The sequence below is a fragment of the Salmo salar genome, chromosome ssa18, assembly GCF_905237065.1.
Source record: "Salmo salar chromosome ssa18, Ssal_v3.1, whole genome shotgun sequence".
NCBI classification, from domain to species: Eukaryota; Metazoa; Chordata; class Actinopteri; order Salmoniformes; family Salmonidae; genus Salmo; species Salmo salar.
Window position 1 is genome coordinate 14789749 of NC_059459.1, and position 16633 is coordinate 14806381.

A 16633-nucleotide genomic window follows, 5' to 3' on the forward strand; every position below is an offset into this window, starting at 1 on the left:
AGACACCGACAAATGAGGGCGTGGTGTTATAGGCATCCTCAAGGTACTTGCATGCTGGGAAAAGGGCAGTAATAGGCCTACTTTTTTTTTAACCACGGACACAGATGCCTCCTTAGAAAATAATGACAGCCGTTGCAGTCTATTTGAATATCCAACAACCAACACAGTGCCGTAAGAAATATGATAACAAGCTGCTACAGGGCATAACACAACTCCCAGCACTGACACAAATGGACTAAGAACGTGCTGACGGTGACTTGGTGATATCAACTGGCTCTATTGTGAAAGACAACACCACGTTTTTTAACAAATCCTGCATCAAATAGCCTCGCCTGACGTCCACGCGCCTCCAAGACAGAATTACACCGTGCCTTTATTTTGAGCTCTGTTTGTTCTCGCGGTGGCAGGGGGGCCTAATACATTTAGAGAATGAGACGACTCTATTCCGGATTATTTTCAGATCATTTCTGGCAGGATTAATGGCCATGCTAATTCTACGTGTGTGTGTTTATGGGGGAGCCGCTCCTCTTCATCTATATGCAGATCATATAGTCTGGCGCTCTGCAGGCTTATCCCCTCGTCTGTGAGACGATGTGACTGGAAGTCTAATGTACGGGCCTCTGGGAGAGGAGGTGGGGAAGCGATGTGGAGCCACCCTATGCTAAATGCCGGTAGAAAAAGCATGTTATTGCATTAGTGAACCAGTGACCTCTGAATGCAGAGGCAAATTAAGATGCAAAGTGTTGCTGAGGACGTTAACATATTTAACGATAATACCTATTGAGGCTTCCAAAGCATTATACACCATCACCAGTTGATGGTAAACCAACTTTAGTATAAAAAAAATATTGAATGATGACCATTGTTGCTTTAACATCAGTGGTGTAGTGGAGGGTATACACAGGTATATGACGTATACCCACTTTCTTCCAGTGGGCATTGCGTATACTCACTTCTTAATCCCCACTGATGCTTATCACAGTGGAGGAATACGCTTATCAATTATTTAGTACAATAGAGAAATCATCCACAAAGTAGCCAACACAAAGCACTTGAAATATATGAATGTGCTGCACACATAACGGTAGCCTAGTTTCAGCGGAATATCATCTGTGGGCAGCAAGAGAGCACGCAGCTCTCAACTGGTTGTTGCATTGAGCAGCTCACAGATGAACGACATTGGTAGCCGGTAGGTAGGAAAGACGTTTCAACTTATATCTACCAGTAAATGGTAACTAAGGCAACAATGGGTATGCAAACAAGGTACTGAAAAAGTTTGGTACGAAGTCTTGGTTGAATCTTTGCGATGTGCATGTCAGTCATCATGGGCTGTTTGAATGAACATGTCTAAGGGATTTCCCAAAAAACCTTCCCAATTAAAATGTTGACTGAAGTAAGCCTAGCCTGTCAAAATGCTAGTGATGATTTGCATCAATCGAGAGGGCATTTGTTTTGCAAACTCTGCAATAGGATATTGTACAGTACCTAAAAAAGTGTCTCCTGATGTGGTTTAAGAATTGTGGTAGAAACTTATTTAAAATATATATTTTTATTAAAAAAAAGTTAGATTATGAGAGTGACAACCTGATAAATCTATAGGAAAGCTTTTTTTTTTAAATCCCCTTCCTTTGCCGGGCAGGCGGTTTGGAAATTTTGTGGCAAAGTTAGAGTATACCGACTTCTCTAGGTACCACTACACCACAGTTTACCAATGTTGTTTACAAAAACGTTGGTTCGCAGGTCTTATAACGAGGGCAGGGACTTTCATATGTAGTTTAAGTTTACTAAATTATCTTCAAATGAAAGTGTCCCATACTTGTATAATTAAACAGATTTGCAATTTAAACAGAACACAGTGAAGTAACCCGAACCCTACACCTTTGCCTCCCAGTGGTTTCTGGGTAGGTGCTCTAATCCAATAACCTAATAGAAATGGGTCTCTATAGACAAACTGGAAGTTAATTTCCTGAAGGTTTCCAGTCACAGTGTATGGTGGGGGGGGGGGGATTGAGCTTGTCACACACACACCCAACCCCACCCCGTTTACCTGGAGAACAGCAGCTGCACCATGTCTACCAGTGTGTGTTCGGCTGATTTCCTCAGGAGCTCTGTGGAGGGCAAAACAAACAGGGCAGGTGCCATTAGAGCCCAGAGGACAAGAGGAGAGAGGCCAGGCTGGGACCTCCTGTCTGTATGTGTTTGGCCAGGATTAGGAGGGTGTTCTGTTAATGCACATCTCAGGGACTGGGGGGAGGGGTAAGGGGTGTTAGTGAACTAAGGGCAGAAGGCCTGGAGGGGGTGAGAGTTGGAGTTGAGCGGTAGAACTCAACATATTGTTAGGCTGGTGTGATGGAGAACCCCGGAGGCCATGGAAGCTAAACGTGCAAATCAGGTTCATATCTACGAGTTCCTGATATTTTTCCCCTGGAAAAGCTTCATAAAATACAGCTTAGAGTTTCTTTCTAACAAAGCATGTGGACTAGAAGTCTATCAATCCCTGGGAGAATTAGAGACACAACTCACCGCTGAGGCGCACCTCGAAACAGATGCGGAAACACGACTGCATGATCTCGCACACAGACTCGTTGGTCAGGTGGGCACCGACGGGCGTGAGCAGCAAGGTCCTCAGGACCTGTCACGGCAGACGCAGTGTGTGTGTGTGTAACATTGAGTGGTCATCTCAGTTCTTTTACGAGGTATCGTAAAGTAAATGTTACACCTCAAAGGGAATCCAGCCAGGGTATTCATGCACGTAGGACACTTGTATAAAATTTCAAATGACAACACATCCCCCATATAGTGAAGTGTCATACTATGACAGAGTACTACTGTAAACAGGGTGACATTTGATATGCAGCCCTTGGGCTTGTTTGAAATAAACACATTTGATTAATAATTTTCTGGTGCACCATTAGCTGAAAGATTTTAGCTAGAAGATTACCTGTAGGATTTTCATGAGCACCACTTCATCGCTGGCGGGGTCCGTCCCTACGAATCTGGCGTGTGTGACGGCGTCTGCCATGTTCTCAATGGCCTCTGCTGCCGCCTCATGGTTAGCATCTGCATAGGACAGACAACAAGAAGTCCGCTGTCATCGTCATCGTCTTTTTCCGCAGACATTTTCTAAAACAGCTTCTTTCATACACTGCTCATTCAAGCTGCCAAGTTCCCCTCAACACTTTAGCTGAATTAAAGTGACAAATTCATCTGAAACCAATCCAGGTTGTATCACAACCGGCCGTGATTGGGAGCCCCATAGGGCGGCACGCAGCGTTGTCCGGGTTTGGCCGGTGTAGGCAGTCATTGTAGGCAGTCATTGTAAATAAGAATTTGTTCTTAACTGACTTGCCCAATTAAATAAAAGGTTAAATAGAAATAAAATGAAGCTGTGAGAGGCACATTACACTGTTCAAATATGGATAGCAGGTAGCCTAGTGGTTAGAGTGTTGGGCCAGTAACCGAAAGGTTGCTGGATCGATTCCCCGAGCTGACAAGGTAAAAATCTGTCGTTCTGCCCCTGAACAAGGCAGTTAACCCACTGTTCCCCATCATTGTAAATAAGAATTTGTTCTTAACTGACTTTCCTAGTTAAATAAAGGTTAAATAAAAATGAAATAAAAAAAGCATTGTCCTTCAAAACAAGATAGAACGGACAAGGGGAAAGTTGCAGTAGGTGGCCAGTTCAAAGAAGGCAGGTCGAGGACAGTATTATTGAAAGGAATGCACATTGAGATTACCCTCTTAACAGATGTTAGCAATGTGCAACAAGCCAACCTGTGAAACGTTTGATATTCACGAAATCTGAGCCAGAAATTGTTTTCCAGACCAAGTAAACCACAAATCCTCCAATATGATCAGAGAGGACACATTTTTGTCAATTGAAGCAATTGAATCAATTAAATGGCTAAAAAGCCAAGTAAAATACCATTCTAAGGCAAGAGGGGAAACTAAACAAATCTAGGAGTGCATCATTACGTGAATGCATGTTTGATGCAGAGACAGCTGCTGTCAAACAGATAATGCAGCGAGAACGCAGGTTTTCTGACAAGTGATAGCACTGCAAGACTGGATCCAATAAGTCTTACACATCTGATGGTCTCACACACACACACACACACACACACACACACACACACACACACACACACACACACACACACAAATCTAGCTGGTCCATCCCGAAGGTCCTTCAAAGCCTGGAGATCTAATCACCAGATGTGGCCTTTTGTGGGCAGTGCTGGCCAATTGGCTGTCTAGGCAACAGGAGCCAGTGTTTTGAAACCCAACCGGAGCCAGATAGCAGCCTGGAGCCAGCATGTTTTTCTTTCCCCATCGCTCTTAAAAGGAGCATTTCATTAACTAGGCCTAATAAGTGCAGAGCATACTAGGTGAAGGAGTGGGATAATAAGTGAAAGCTTTTCCAGGTAGAGCCATGACGCCACACAACATTCCATCTATTGATAGAAACAATAGGAGTGGTTTAGGCCGGGGAGGGGTTTAGCCTGACCGTCGATAATCGCTGTCATTAGCAAAATGAAGAGGGAGAAGTGACTTCCCAGTTGAGATGCTTAACAAATGTGTGTGTTTAAAGTCTTGGAGCGTTTGTCGACGCTTTGAGAAAACTTGAGTGAATGATACAAGTCACCGAGTTGGGCGGACGCCGAAACGCGGTTAGACTGAAACCAAGTCATGCTAACGTCCCTCAAGAGACAAGGGCAACAACAACCGTGGAAGTTGCCCTGAAAACGTCTCATCCCACCACAGAAACTGGAGCCACAGGCTATCCAGCAGAATGTCAGAAGTGATATAAAATACTAATCCCTCTTGGCAGAGTCTCCAGAGGACGGCCTAAGAAGGGACGGACCATTGTTAAAATAACACCAGAGACTGGCTGTGTGTGTGTGTGGTTGTAGGGGGGGCTGGAAAGGCTGACTGGAAATGCTGTCGAGTGAGAGGAGAGTGGCTTTCAGAATGCCACACACATAAAAACTCCACATACTGTACAATGACCAATACATCTCCTCAAACCCAACAAAAGGACTGGTGCTATCCCCTGGTCTAAGTGAAGTCAGGTTTGCTCACTTGTTCCCCTTCTGAAAGCCACTACAACCCATTGTCAGACAGCCCAGGTAACATTTTAATAAAATACCTCTATAAGAACGCCAAATGTTGCAATAATAGTTTCGCTGCATTCAAAGTTTACTTTACTGGCCTTTAGGTGAAACAAATTTGGAGTTCTATAAAATGCCTTTTTTGATGTAAAACACTCATTAGAAAACCAGTGTGATATTTTACGCCTCTTCTAAGCGGGTAGTGGTGGCAAATGCTCAGTGGAGCCGTCCTATGAGCCCTATAAGGCAGTTGTGGCCATGGCTGCTTTCGGCAGGCTGAGTGGAGCTGGGCTCTGAGGGATGTGGTTGAGGAGAGGAGAAGAGACGGGTGGGGATCGGGATGTCTGTCAGTGGAGGGGCTTAGGCCAGCACTCCCTCCATGCCAGCAGACCTCAGGCCACAGATTGAGCGGAATTAGCCCACACTAAATGAAATGTCCCCCTCTTTTCTTCTCTGGACCCCCCAGGGAGACAGGGGGGGGGATCAGGCAGGGCCCATTGCTAACAGAGGAAGGGAGACATGGGACAAAGCGAGGGGGAACATGTTCGGCGTGACACACAGGGTTAAAGGAACAAGGCTACATGCTGTGGTGTGGTTCTCCGGAGAGAGGAGCCTTGGAGGGGATATTAAGTAATGTGTGCAAACTTGCACTGCGCCCTCCTCACCACATCGTAGGCACAGGAGACAGCAGAGCTCTGTAATCATTCAAAGACAAAGCAAAACCACGACGTCTATACAAGAAAGCAGACAGACTAAGAGGGACGTATTTAGCATGCCACCAGTGGCCGCATTATCCCTGTTATTAACATGTTTTGGCAATTGGACTTTTCAGTCGTGATACTTGAAGGCAACTCTTCTTTGTTTCCATATTTCCTGTATAGTGAAGAAGAACTCAGTGAATCGATCCCTATTCAATGTAAGCTGATGTTGCAAAATTAAATGAGATTCTATTTAGTGATAGTTTTACCATACATCTAAATGGGAAAAAATATAAATGACAAATTCCCATAAAATAAATGATCAAAAACAACTGAGTGACAGACCAGGAAATCTTAACATCATTTTTGCCACTGCAGCCAGCAGATGGCAGTGTTTATCAGGATCAGCCCTCTGCCCGTCTTCGTGTCAGTAATTCACTATTAACAGAAGTCAATTTAAACCTCTTACCTCAACTACCCCACTTGTACAACGGAGTGACAAATGGACAATTGAGTAAAAATGACTGAGACATTTCCTTTGGCTGGGGGTTTTGAAAGCAAGACGCGTTTTCCCAAAGTATTGCTAGATGGAGTAGACCTACATGCGCAGTGCTAATACATGCTACAGGTCATATCTTTAGCTAATATAGATAGCCAGCTCTCATAAACGTCTGGACTACAGAGGGATACTAAGCTGACTTTTCACTGGAGATAATCAGAATAGACTGGTGTTGCAGTCTCATTAGTATAAAAGCCCTTTGACTCTGAAAGGTCATTCATTCAATCTCATATTCCTCTATGAACATGATACAGACCGTCTCTTGTTCACCTGGTTACTAAGGTAACAGGTTGCTCTCTGACTCGGCAGTCAATTCTAAATTACTAGCTACTGGCACTTCCTCTAAAGAAAACAACCTGGGTAGTATTAGGAACTTTCTGGTCTGAAATGGTAATTAAGCCGTGCAATTTGGCACTACTTACTGGCTAATCAACGAGACCTCAGAACCAACTTGATTACCAGCCTTTGAATAAGTTATTCTAGTGAATAATGTTAATATCTAAATAGATTACATTTCTAAACCAATTCCAATAGGTTACAACATTTTCAGGAAGGCGTAGAATTTATTTTACAATTTAAATCACAATACAGTATAGATAAAAATCTGTCGCAACTCTTATTTCACATTTCAGTAAAACGTTTCCAAGTATTTAACAACAGCTACACTACATTTACTGTACAGTAATATCCAGTTGAAAAATGAATGTATTAATGTCCAATACAATCAGTACCTCGTAACCATTATCAGTTTCTTAATATGTCCAACAACTGTGTGCTCCAACTAGCCACTTGCCATGTGAGCAGACTAAGATGGAGGCTAGGGGAAAACAATGCCTTTAACTTCAGTGTTAACAAGCTGGGAAAGACCTCACAGCACTTGAGGAACATGGGTTGAATTCAAACGGAGGGTAATATCTGAGCGTGTCATATCCTTCTCTTCATTCTGCGCTGGAGGGCCATTGTCTTGAGAGCCGCTGGGTCAGGTTTCCATGGTTACACGTCCCTTTGAACCCCACTGATGAGGTGCGCGCGCGCGGGGGGGGTTACAGGATTAGGAAGCAGGCGCTGGGTTTTGAGTGACGGACAGTGGCTCTGGGAGTAGGGAAGTGATTTGTGAGGGGGTGAACTGTGATGGTGTGTGTGCTTGTGACTGTGATGCATGCGAGTGTGGTGTGTGTATGTGCGGGTTGTGTGTTTGAGTGCGTTCGTGTGTCTAGATCCAGTTTGCCAGGTATTCTAAGGGCTTGTTGGATCAGTCAGAAAAAGACATCGTAGCAATGATCATGGTGCTGAAATCAAATTACACCTAGCCTACCGTTCACATATGTTTTATTAACTGAATATTGGATAACATAACAGCTGAATGATAAAAATACAGCTCAATAAAAAGTTCAGGACGGGAATCGTTAAATGGTGTTATTCAATGTCCAAATGGCGCTTATTTAGTTTAGGGAGGGGTTGCAGCTGTTTCAACGGTCAGAGATGTACTGTACCATCATTTATTCACCCCCTGCCATTTAGAATAACATCTGGTGATGCTTATTTCAAACTTTTAACAACAACTGGCGGACGCCTGCCATATTTCCACGATGATGCTAGCAAGGACAGGCTGTGCTATTTGTGTAGTAAAAAACAAGTCCATTTAGGCATTGCTAGTGAGAACTCATCATTCTTGGTTTGCCTAAAGCCAGAGGGAGTCCATGATGACAGTTCTCACAGGATTGACAACAGTGTTTCCCCAATATTAATTTAGCAGAGACGCCCTTGTTGCTGCTAAATCATTGCCGCCACTCCAAAAAGAAAACATTTATATTTTTAAATATTTCTGCTGAGACGTGCTTTTAAAAGGATAGTGCGTGGTTTTAGCAATTAAGCCAAATGAACTCATGGAGACAATATTTATATGTGCAGATTGATGGACTTTGCTAACTAGCATTAGCGCAATTGCTAACTAGCGTTAGCGCAATGACGAAGTCCTGCTGGCCCACTACGTTTTCTCTACTGCTGAAAAGAAATCCTAGGGGAAACACTGACAATATAACCAACTCACCCTCTTCATGGAAAGCTGTCTTTAAGAACAATGTAGTGGTCCCACACATAAATATATGTAAGTTTTACATTTTAGGCTAAATAACTGACATCACTGTATGTATCATCAAAGCTTACCAATAGGACAAGTGTTGTTTTTTTCCCTGACCTGTCTGTCTGTCTGAGGACAGCTGTGCTACTCACCTATGAGGCCATAGGACAGGAACTTGTTGACAGAGGTGAGGGCCAAGCCTGTGATTGGTCCGGTGGTGTCTTCAGATCGTACCACCTCCAGGAAAGGCCGCAGGAATACGTTAGGCTCCACATCTGACAGCTCTGTGGAGACAGAGAGAGGGGACAGGTCAGTCAACCCTGAACACTGATATATATATATATATAGCAGTGTACTGTACCAAATAGATGTGGCCTTTTTTCAGTGTTACAGATCACATGGTCTCCACCATGGAGAAATATTTCTTCCCAATATTTTAATGCTCTCAGTTATCTTCCCTTATCATGGCAGTGGGATCTTCAAATCCCAAGTGTGGTAAGTCTCGGTAGGGCCTTAGCCTCAGTTCTGCTGTTGTGCAAAAACATGCAGAACAGAGTAGTGAACGGCAGTGTGAGGACTTTTCTCTGCTCTCTATAAAAAGGTCTGTGTCAACAGCTCTGGTGCCCCAGGGCAGATCAATGGGGAATTAGCTGCTCAGGAGGTTGTAACCTTCTCCCACTGCTCCAGTACAGTAAGAGATGAGAACAACATGGAGCGAAGTGTGTGGTGTGTGTGTGTGTGTGTGTGTGTGTGTGTGTGTGTGTGTGTGTGTGTGTGAGTGAAAGACAGAGGGAGTGAGAGGCATTCAAGAGCCGCCTCTTATTCACCTTGGCAGCACATGGTATCTTATTACAACTCAATTTCCAAAAGCTTTTTTTTAAGGCAGCTGTGTAGGATGTGGGATTTAGCATTAATGAAAATGACTGGAGAGTGACTGGGCTTGGTGTGGGGGTGAGGGTTGCTGGTGGCTCGGAGGGGTCACAGCGACTGGAAGAAATCCCATAACGACCGACAGTGTTTGCATGTTTACATATTCCATGACAAATCACAAAACATATGGACAAAAGACATGGAGTGAAAGACATTGAACAAGCGTATTCTAAAGCACCCACAAGAGCCTGATTGTGGTGTATAAATGAAAGACTAAAGCCGGGTTACACCACAGACAACAAAACACAGCTGGAGAGGAAGATGCCCCAAATCTTCCTCTTAATCAAGTCACAGAGAAACGAAAATCGCTTTGCATCTTTCGCGATGGGAAACCACCTCGGGCCAATCCGAGGAGGTAACCGCTCCCTCTGAGGGTAACCAAGAGAAAGAGATGGGGGTCGAGAGGGGCTGCAAAATACAAACCAGGTAAAACAACAAACGGACAAATTAGTGGAGTCACGAACACCGTTTGGCGTGCTGTTGAAACACTGCTTGCCGTAGTAATACCACACGGATTAGGCTTCCTCTAGAGCAGCTACTCTAAACTCCAAAAAACGACTTGTGACTTCAAAAGGCTGAGACGAGCCTTGACCAATTTCCAAGATTGCACGTGACCACCGCGCATTAGCTTGCGATATCCAATATCCCCGCGGCTTGTTTGGACATCAAATATTTAATAATTTGGACATTTCCACAACCTTTCATCAGACGCCAGGTCGCTCTTAGACTTGCTTCTGAAAGTAATCTCTGTCTTGCATTTTCTTTTTCTTCATTTTTTTGGGGGGGGGGGGAAATCTGATGTTTTCTTTGTATTCCCCATGAAAACCCTCAATGCTCCTTTTATGGGGAAGGTCCATTTGGGAAATTTAGCCACAATGCTGAAGTACCTGCCTGAACAGGGTCACCTGAACGCTTCTGAAAAGTAATCCCCACTCCCATCAGATATCAAGGCAGAAATAACAAAAACAAACTTAAAAAGAGGTTGTGTAAACTCCAAAAAGAGAAGGCGACCTCTGTTGTGTTCCTATCTATCAATCCATCAGCTCTTAGAAACTTTTAAAGGAGGGGGCTTAGTATCCATTACTTTACAGTTCGGAGAGAAGGGAATGGGGGTGGAGGGTCCTCAAATTAATCCGTCAATAGAGGCTGATGAAGACTTCATCAGAAGCGATCACCCTGTAAGTGCCACGGCTACGTCTCAAAGACCCTCAAATTGGAGAACTCAATTGTGTTGTATTGATCTGGCTGGCCATCGGTGAGTAGGGGCTAGCCCATCAGACAGCTCTCCTGGCAGGCCAGCCCAATCTTCTTAAATAAAGGCTAAATATGGCTCTTCACTTCAGCTCAATCTCCAGGGCTTGTGAAGTGAAATAAATAAAGACAGCCACTGCACCACCATAACTAGGTTGACCTCTAGCTGACATTGGCCAATATAAAAAAGGGGATTAAAGTCCCTTACACATCCACATATGTATAGCCTATTGCCTCCCAACTCTGTGTGTGCGCGTGTGCGTTAAATATCAGCCAAATTAAATACGGTATGGCATAATAGATTTTACCATTGTTTAAGTCCAATTTGTTTTATACTAAAAAGCACAGCTAGGACATTTGGCCATGTTAGAACCATAGTCCAGTGTTGCATGGTTGCTGTGAGTACATAGGGGAGAGTGAGGCTAAATGTAACATGGGTCAATTGTAGGATAATTTAGGGTAAAACACCTTGGCAACCAGGGAAAGTTTTTTGGGGGGAAAATTGTAACGAAGTGGTTTCTGTGAGAAGTACAGGCAGTATTACCCCGGGTGGCAGAACACCTGAAGTTACCCTAACAGGTAGGTCTACATTCTATTCACTCCGTTTATGAAAGTTTATTGGGACATAAATGTCATCAATAGGATGCTAACTAGTTCAAAGATCACATTTGGGATCTAGCTAATGATTAGCCCAATAGGGTAAATGTAGATAGGCAGCCCCATGCATCAGCCCATTTATTTATAGACACTATGCTGCATCAGTTTGGCTACAGGTGATAATACGTATTGCTAATAGCATACCTGATAATATCAACCATGCATAGGCTATATGCATGGTCCAATATGTAAAAAGTATTTTAAATAATTTTACCATTATGATATTTGGCTAATTTCTAGAGGTGGAAATTATTTTAGATGGTGTCAGCTTAATTATATTTTCATTCATTTTGGAGTAGAACGTCCTTTAAAAAAATAATTTAAAAAAATAAAATAATCACCAGAAATGAGTTACTCAGTCGTTCTATATAAAAACCACACTGCCTGGTGTGTGCTGCCATGTGTGGCCTACCTCTGCAAACGACCACAGCAGAGACAGGGAGCGCCTGAACCTTTGCCCCCAGGAGAGCACCTCAGTCCACACCATCTAACGTATGCACATCTATTGGCAGTGGAGCAGAAAGGGCTTAAAACACAGGGAATACTAGGAGGGACGAGGAGCTGTGCTCCAACTGTAAACTGGCACTGTAACGTAGACTCCAGTAGAAGATATTCACAAGACCACTAAGAGAATGTCCTGATAAATAATCAGTTTGTTTTCTTTAATATATCAGTCTACCTATTTGTTGCTGATTTCATATGGTGAATCTGAATCATACTGTATATGGTGGTGAAGTCGAGTAGAAAAACTGCTATGCCTTATCAGCAGAGTGCAGCGCAAGATCAAGGCAGAACTTTATATATGAGAGGGCTGCTTCAGAAGTGAAGAGCAAAAAAATTAATACACACAGGAAAATACAATAACTATTTACTTTCATACCCAATACATCAAAGCCAAAGAAGATTACATTCTTAGTGCACTGGCAGTAAACCTTGGTTAAATCCTTGTCCGATTACAGTAAGTTAAAGGTCCAGCGAAGTCAAAAAAAAATCTGTTTTATACAGTACCAGTCAAAAGAAGTTGACACATCTACTCATTCAAGGGTTTTTCTTCATTTTTACATTGTAGAATAATAGTGAAGACATCAAAACTATGAAATAACACTTATGGAATCATGTGGTAACTAAAACAGCGTTAAACAAATCAAAATATATATGTTATATATATTTGCGATTCTTCAAGGTAGCCATCCTTTGCACAATCTTGGCATTCTCTCAACCAGATTCATGAGGTAGTCACCTGGAATGCATTTCAGTTAACAGGTGTGCCTTGTTAAAAGTTAATTTGTGGAATTTCTTTCCTTCTTAATGTGTTTGAGCCAATCAATTGTGTTGTGACAAGGTAGTGGTGGTATACAGAAGTTAACGCTATTTGGTAAAAAACCAAGTCCATATTATGGCAAGAACAGCTCAAATAAGCAAAGAGAAATTACAGTCCATCATTACTTTCAGACATTAAGGTCAGTCAATTCTGAAAATGTCAAGAACTTTAAAATTTTCTTCAAGTGCAGTCGCAAAAATCAAGCGCTATGATGAAACTGGCTCTCATGCGCTATGATGAAACTGGCTCTCATGACCGCCACAGGAAAGGAAGACCCAGAGTTAGCTCTGCTGCAGAGGATAAGTTCATTAGAGTTAACTGCACCTCAGATTGCAGTCCAAATAAATGCTTGGCAGAGTTCAAGTAACAGACATAACATCAACAGCGTGAATCAGGCCTTCATGGTCGATTTGCTACAAAGAAACCACTACTAAAGGACACCAATAACAAGAGACTTGCTTGGGCCAAGAAACTGGTGGAAATCTGTCATTTGGTCTGATGACTCCAAATTTGAGATTTTTGGTTCCAACCGCCGTGTCTTTGTGAGACGCACAGTAGGTGAACAGATGATCTCCGTATGTGTGGTTCCCACCGTGAAGCATGGAGGAGGTGTGATGGTGCTTTGCTGGTGACATTGCCAGTGCTTTATTTTGAATTCAAGGCACACTTAAACAGAATGGCTACCACAGCATTCTGCAGGGATACACCATCCCATCTGGTTTGCGCTTAGTGGGACTATCATTTGTTTTTCAACAGGACAATGACCCAACACACCGCCAGGGTGTGTAAGGGCTATTTGAACAAAATGGTAGAGTGTTGGAGTGCTTCATCAGATGACCTGGCCTCCACAATCACCAGACATCAACCAAATTGAGATGGTTTGGGATGAGTTAGACCGCAGAGTGAAGGAAAACAGCCAACAAGTGCTCAGCATATGTGGGAACTCCTTCAAGACTGTTGGAAAAGCATTCCAGGTGAAGCTGGTTGAGAGTGTGAGAGTGCCATGAGTGTGCAAAGCTGTCATCAAGGCAAAGGGTGGCTACTTTGAAGAATCTCAAATAAATGTTGATTTGTTTAACTCTTTTTTTTGGTTACTACATGATTCCATAAGTGTTATTTCATAGTTTATGTTTTCACTATTATTCTACAATGTAGAAAATTGTAAAAATATAGAAAAACCCTTGAATGAGTAGGTGTCCAAACTTTTTACTGGTACTGTATATATTTCTACACTAGGAGATTAGAATAATACTATAAAATTGTGATAATGCCCTTTTAGTGTAAAAGCTGGTTTGAAAAAAAAACACCTGAAATTTCAGCCTGTTTTGGTGGGATGGAGTTTTGGCCTTCCATGGTGACATCACCATGCGTTAAATAAGACCAATAAGACAGAGTTCCAAACCTCTCTGCCAATAACAGCTAACTTCCAGTTTCCCCCTCCCAGACAGTCCTACCAAAATCCTTGCTTTGCTAAGAAGCTTGTTTCTTTTTGACCATTTTAATTGAAAACAATCACAGGTACTTAATTGTTAACCAGAAATGATTTGAAATTGAGATTTAAAAAAAGGCTGCATTGGACCTTTAAACAAATAAATACATTTATCACCTAAAGAAAATTACAAACATTTTCTGTAATATCGTATAGCTTTGGAACTGTGACATTAAGTACTTGAGGAAAATTGGCACGTTTCTCAATATAGACACTGACTTTCAGAAGGGATTGTGTGACGATTAGCTTAGCAACCGTGGAACGCAGCATGATAACGTGAACATGATTAGTCGACAGTCTGCTGGGTGCGGCGTTATACATTCCTTCATTGGATTCCTATCTCCTTCCTATAAAATCTTTGGCAACGGCACCTTGCAATGCACTTTGGACTAAAGAGGCAGACAAATAGGAAATTACACATTTCTCGAGGTAGGAATATCGCAAAAATATGATCAACGTCTCTTTCGAGAGAAGACGTTCTCCCGAGTTATGACATCGGCCAGTATTTAAATCGAACATGTATGATAGATGTTTTGCGATCTAAAAGTCATATTCCTATTAACTTCCAGTGTAGTGAGGGAGACTTTATCACAGTGCTACGTCAAACCGGACAGATTTCTGCCTATTTGAACACCAATAGCTCAGATACACATGAAAACATGAAATGACCCCGGGAATTGATAGAACATCGCACAGAGATGCACAAAAACAATACAACAATCAAAATGGGTGAACCTTTACTTTAACATGCAGCTCAGTCTTTGGGATTAGGTATATGTTCATGATTTTAACATCCAACTTCAGGTGTATAAAACATAAACTCAGAGCTCCAATAGCCATCATATCCAGTTTCATTAATTGTGCTAGATTTCCCCCTTGTTGTGCATACCACTGAACCAACAGAGAGAAATATGAATTCCATGAGAACTATGCATTACGCTCTACAAACACAAAGCCAATTTTCAAAAACGTGTGTGTGTGTGTGTGTGTGTGTGTGTGTGTGTGTGAGAGAGAGAGACAGAGAGCGAGAGACAGGCGGAGGGAGGGAGGGGGACAGCTATTCAGAGCAGCACATGATTACAACACCAGAAATACAAAGAAATACTGTGGGCACTGGGGCTGGTAGCCCCTTTGTATTTGCTTAATTTAATCACAAAAGGATGAATAACTTAATTTGTCAGACTGCTGTGTCACATATTTTATACACTCACACAGGCTTGGTGCCCTGCGCCCAGTCTAAAACAGAACCCTGTCCACCTTTCCTTTAAGACCCTCTCTATTAGTCACTGACTTCCCAATTAAAAAGCATTCTTCATTCATTTAAAAATGTTTTTTTCTTACACAAACGTATCTATTTAAATGCAAAAAAGGTTATAAAGTAACAATGGTTAAAATGTGGAAAACTGAAGACTATGACTGAATTGTGCCGACTTGAGAGAAAATGCATACTGTACATTCTAAAGGAAGTAGGATACGGAGAGTTGCCAATGGTGCCTGTTTGTGAATGGGAGAGCCATAAATGTGAAGTGAAGAATGTGTGTATGATACGTGCTAGATTTATGACATGGGCATTGCACACATTCTGCTCTTCCCCTCCATGTCCTGACATTTTAAGACTCTTGGCTCCACAGTTAAAAATGTATTTAATTTTACGCCTTTCATGAGCTGAACAGGACCGTTGTGTGTGCATGTGTGTGTGTGTTTATGCATGCGTTTGAGCACGCACATATTGTAGTGCATGCCCTGCACACAACCTAATGCTAATGTGCCCTCACATTAACAGACAAAGGGAGAAAACAAAGGGAGAAAATAAATGTGCAACAGCAGACGTGTCAAATCCCTGAGATTCTACTACCCCACACACACACACACACACTCCAATTCAGACAGTCCACGATCTCACAGTGAAAATTACCTCAAAACAAAATGACACCATGGGTGCGTGAGTGAAGAGCAGGGGTGGGGGGGTTAGTCACCCCTGTGACCGGGGCAGCGGCCTAAAACCAAACACTGATGGTTATTGATCTGGAGCCCCGCTCCTGGAATTAGAGTCAGGGGCCTTCCAGCGGTTGGCTCTTAATGCTGGGGGAGAGGGGACGTTTTAACAAGGCCAGCAAGGCTAAATGAAATCCAGGGAGAATTTTCATCTAGCGCTGGCAAGTCCTGGACGACAGTCTTATCCATCTGTCGGGAGAAGTTTGATGCATGTCAACTTGGTAAGCCCTCCCTCCTTCGATCTTTTCCCCCCCATCGCTCCCTCCTCTTGAAGGAAATTGGCACTTGTCAAAAGGGGGGCAATTAGGATGTACCAATGTTATGAAATTCCATATGGTTGTTTCGTCCAACCCGCAGCGGTATTTTATAGATGCTTTGAACAATGCCACGGCACAACCTAAACAGGCAATTTAAAAGCCCCAGAGAAATTAAAACTTTTCCAAGTGCTTCGGAAATAACTCACTGTAGCTTTTGCAGGGCTACAACACGAGTGTTTTCTAGTGGGGAATGGAATATAGTTTGCATTTGTATATATACACACA

General features: G+C 42.7%; 1 protein-coding gene across 8 annotated transcripts in view; it reads right to left on the bottom strand.

The window, feature by feature from the left end:
- Positions 1 to 16633, bottom strand: part of LOC106576680 (Golgi-specific brefeldin A-resistance guanine nucleotide exchange factor 1) — a 74152-nt gene that overhangs the window by 29078 nt on the left and 28441 nt on the right. For all 8 annotated transcript variants that reach the window (XM_014153976.2, XM_014153983.2, XM_014153982.2 and 5 more), the window contains exons 4-7: positions 8601 to 8732; positions 2942 to 3060; positions 2524 to 2632; positions 2048 to 2108 (exon numbers count right to left, since the gene is read on the bottom strand). In XM_014153976.2, coding sequence (XP_014009451.2) covers positions 2048 to 2108; positions 2524 to 2632; positions 2942 to 3060; positions 8601 to 8732 — 421 coding nt within the window. The remainder of the gene's footprint in view (positions 1 to 2047; positions 2109 to 2523; positions 2633 to 2941; positions 3061 to 8600; positions 8733 to 16633) is intronic.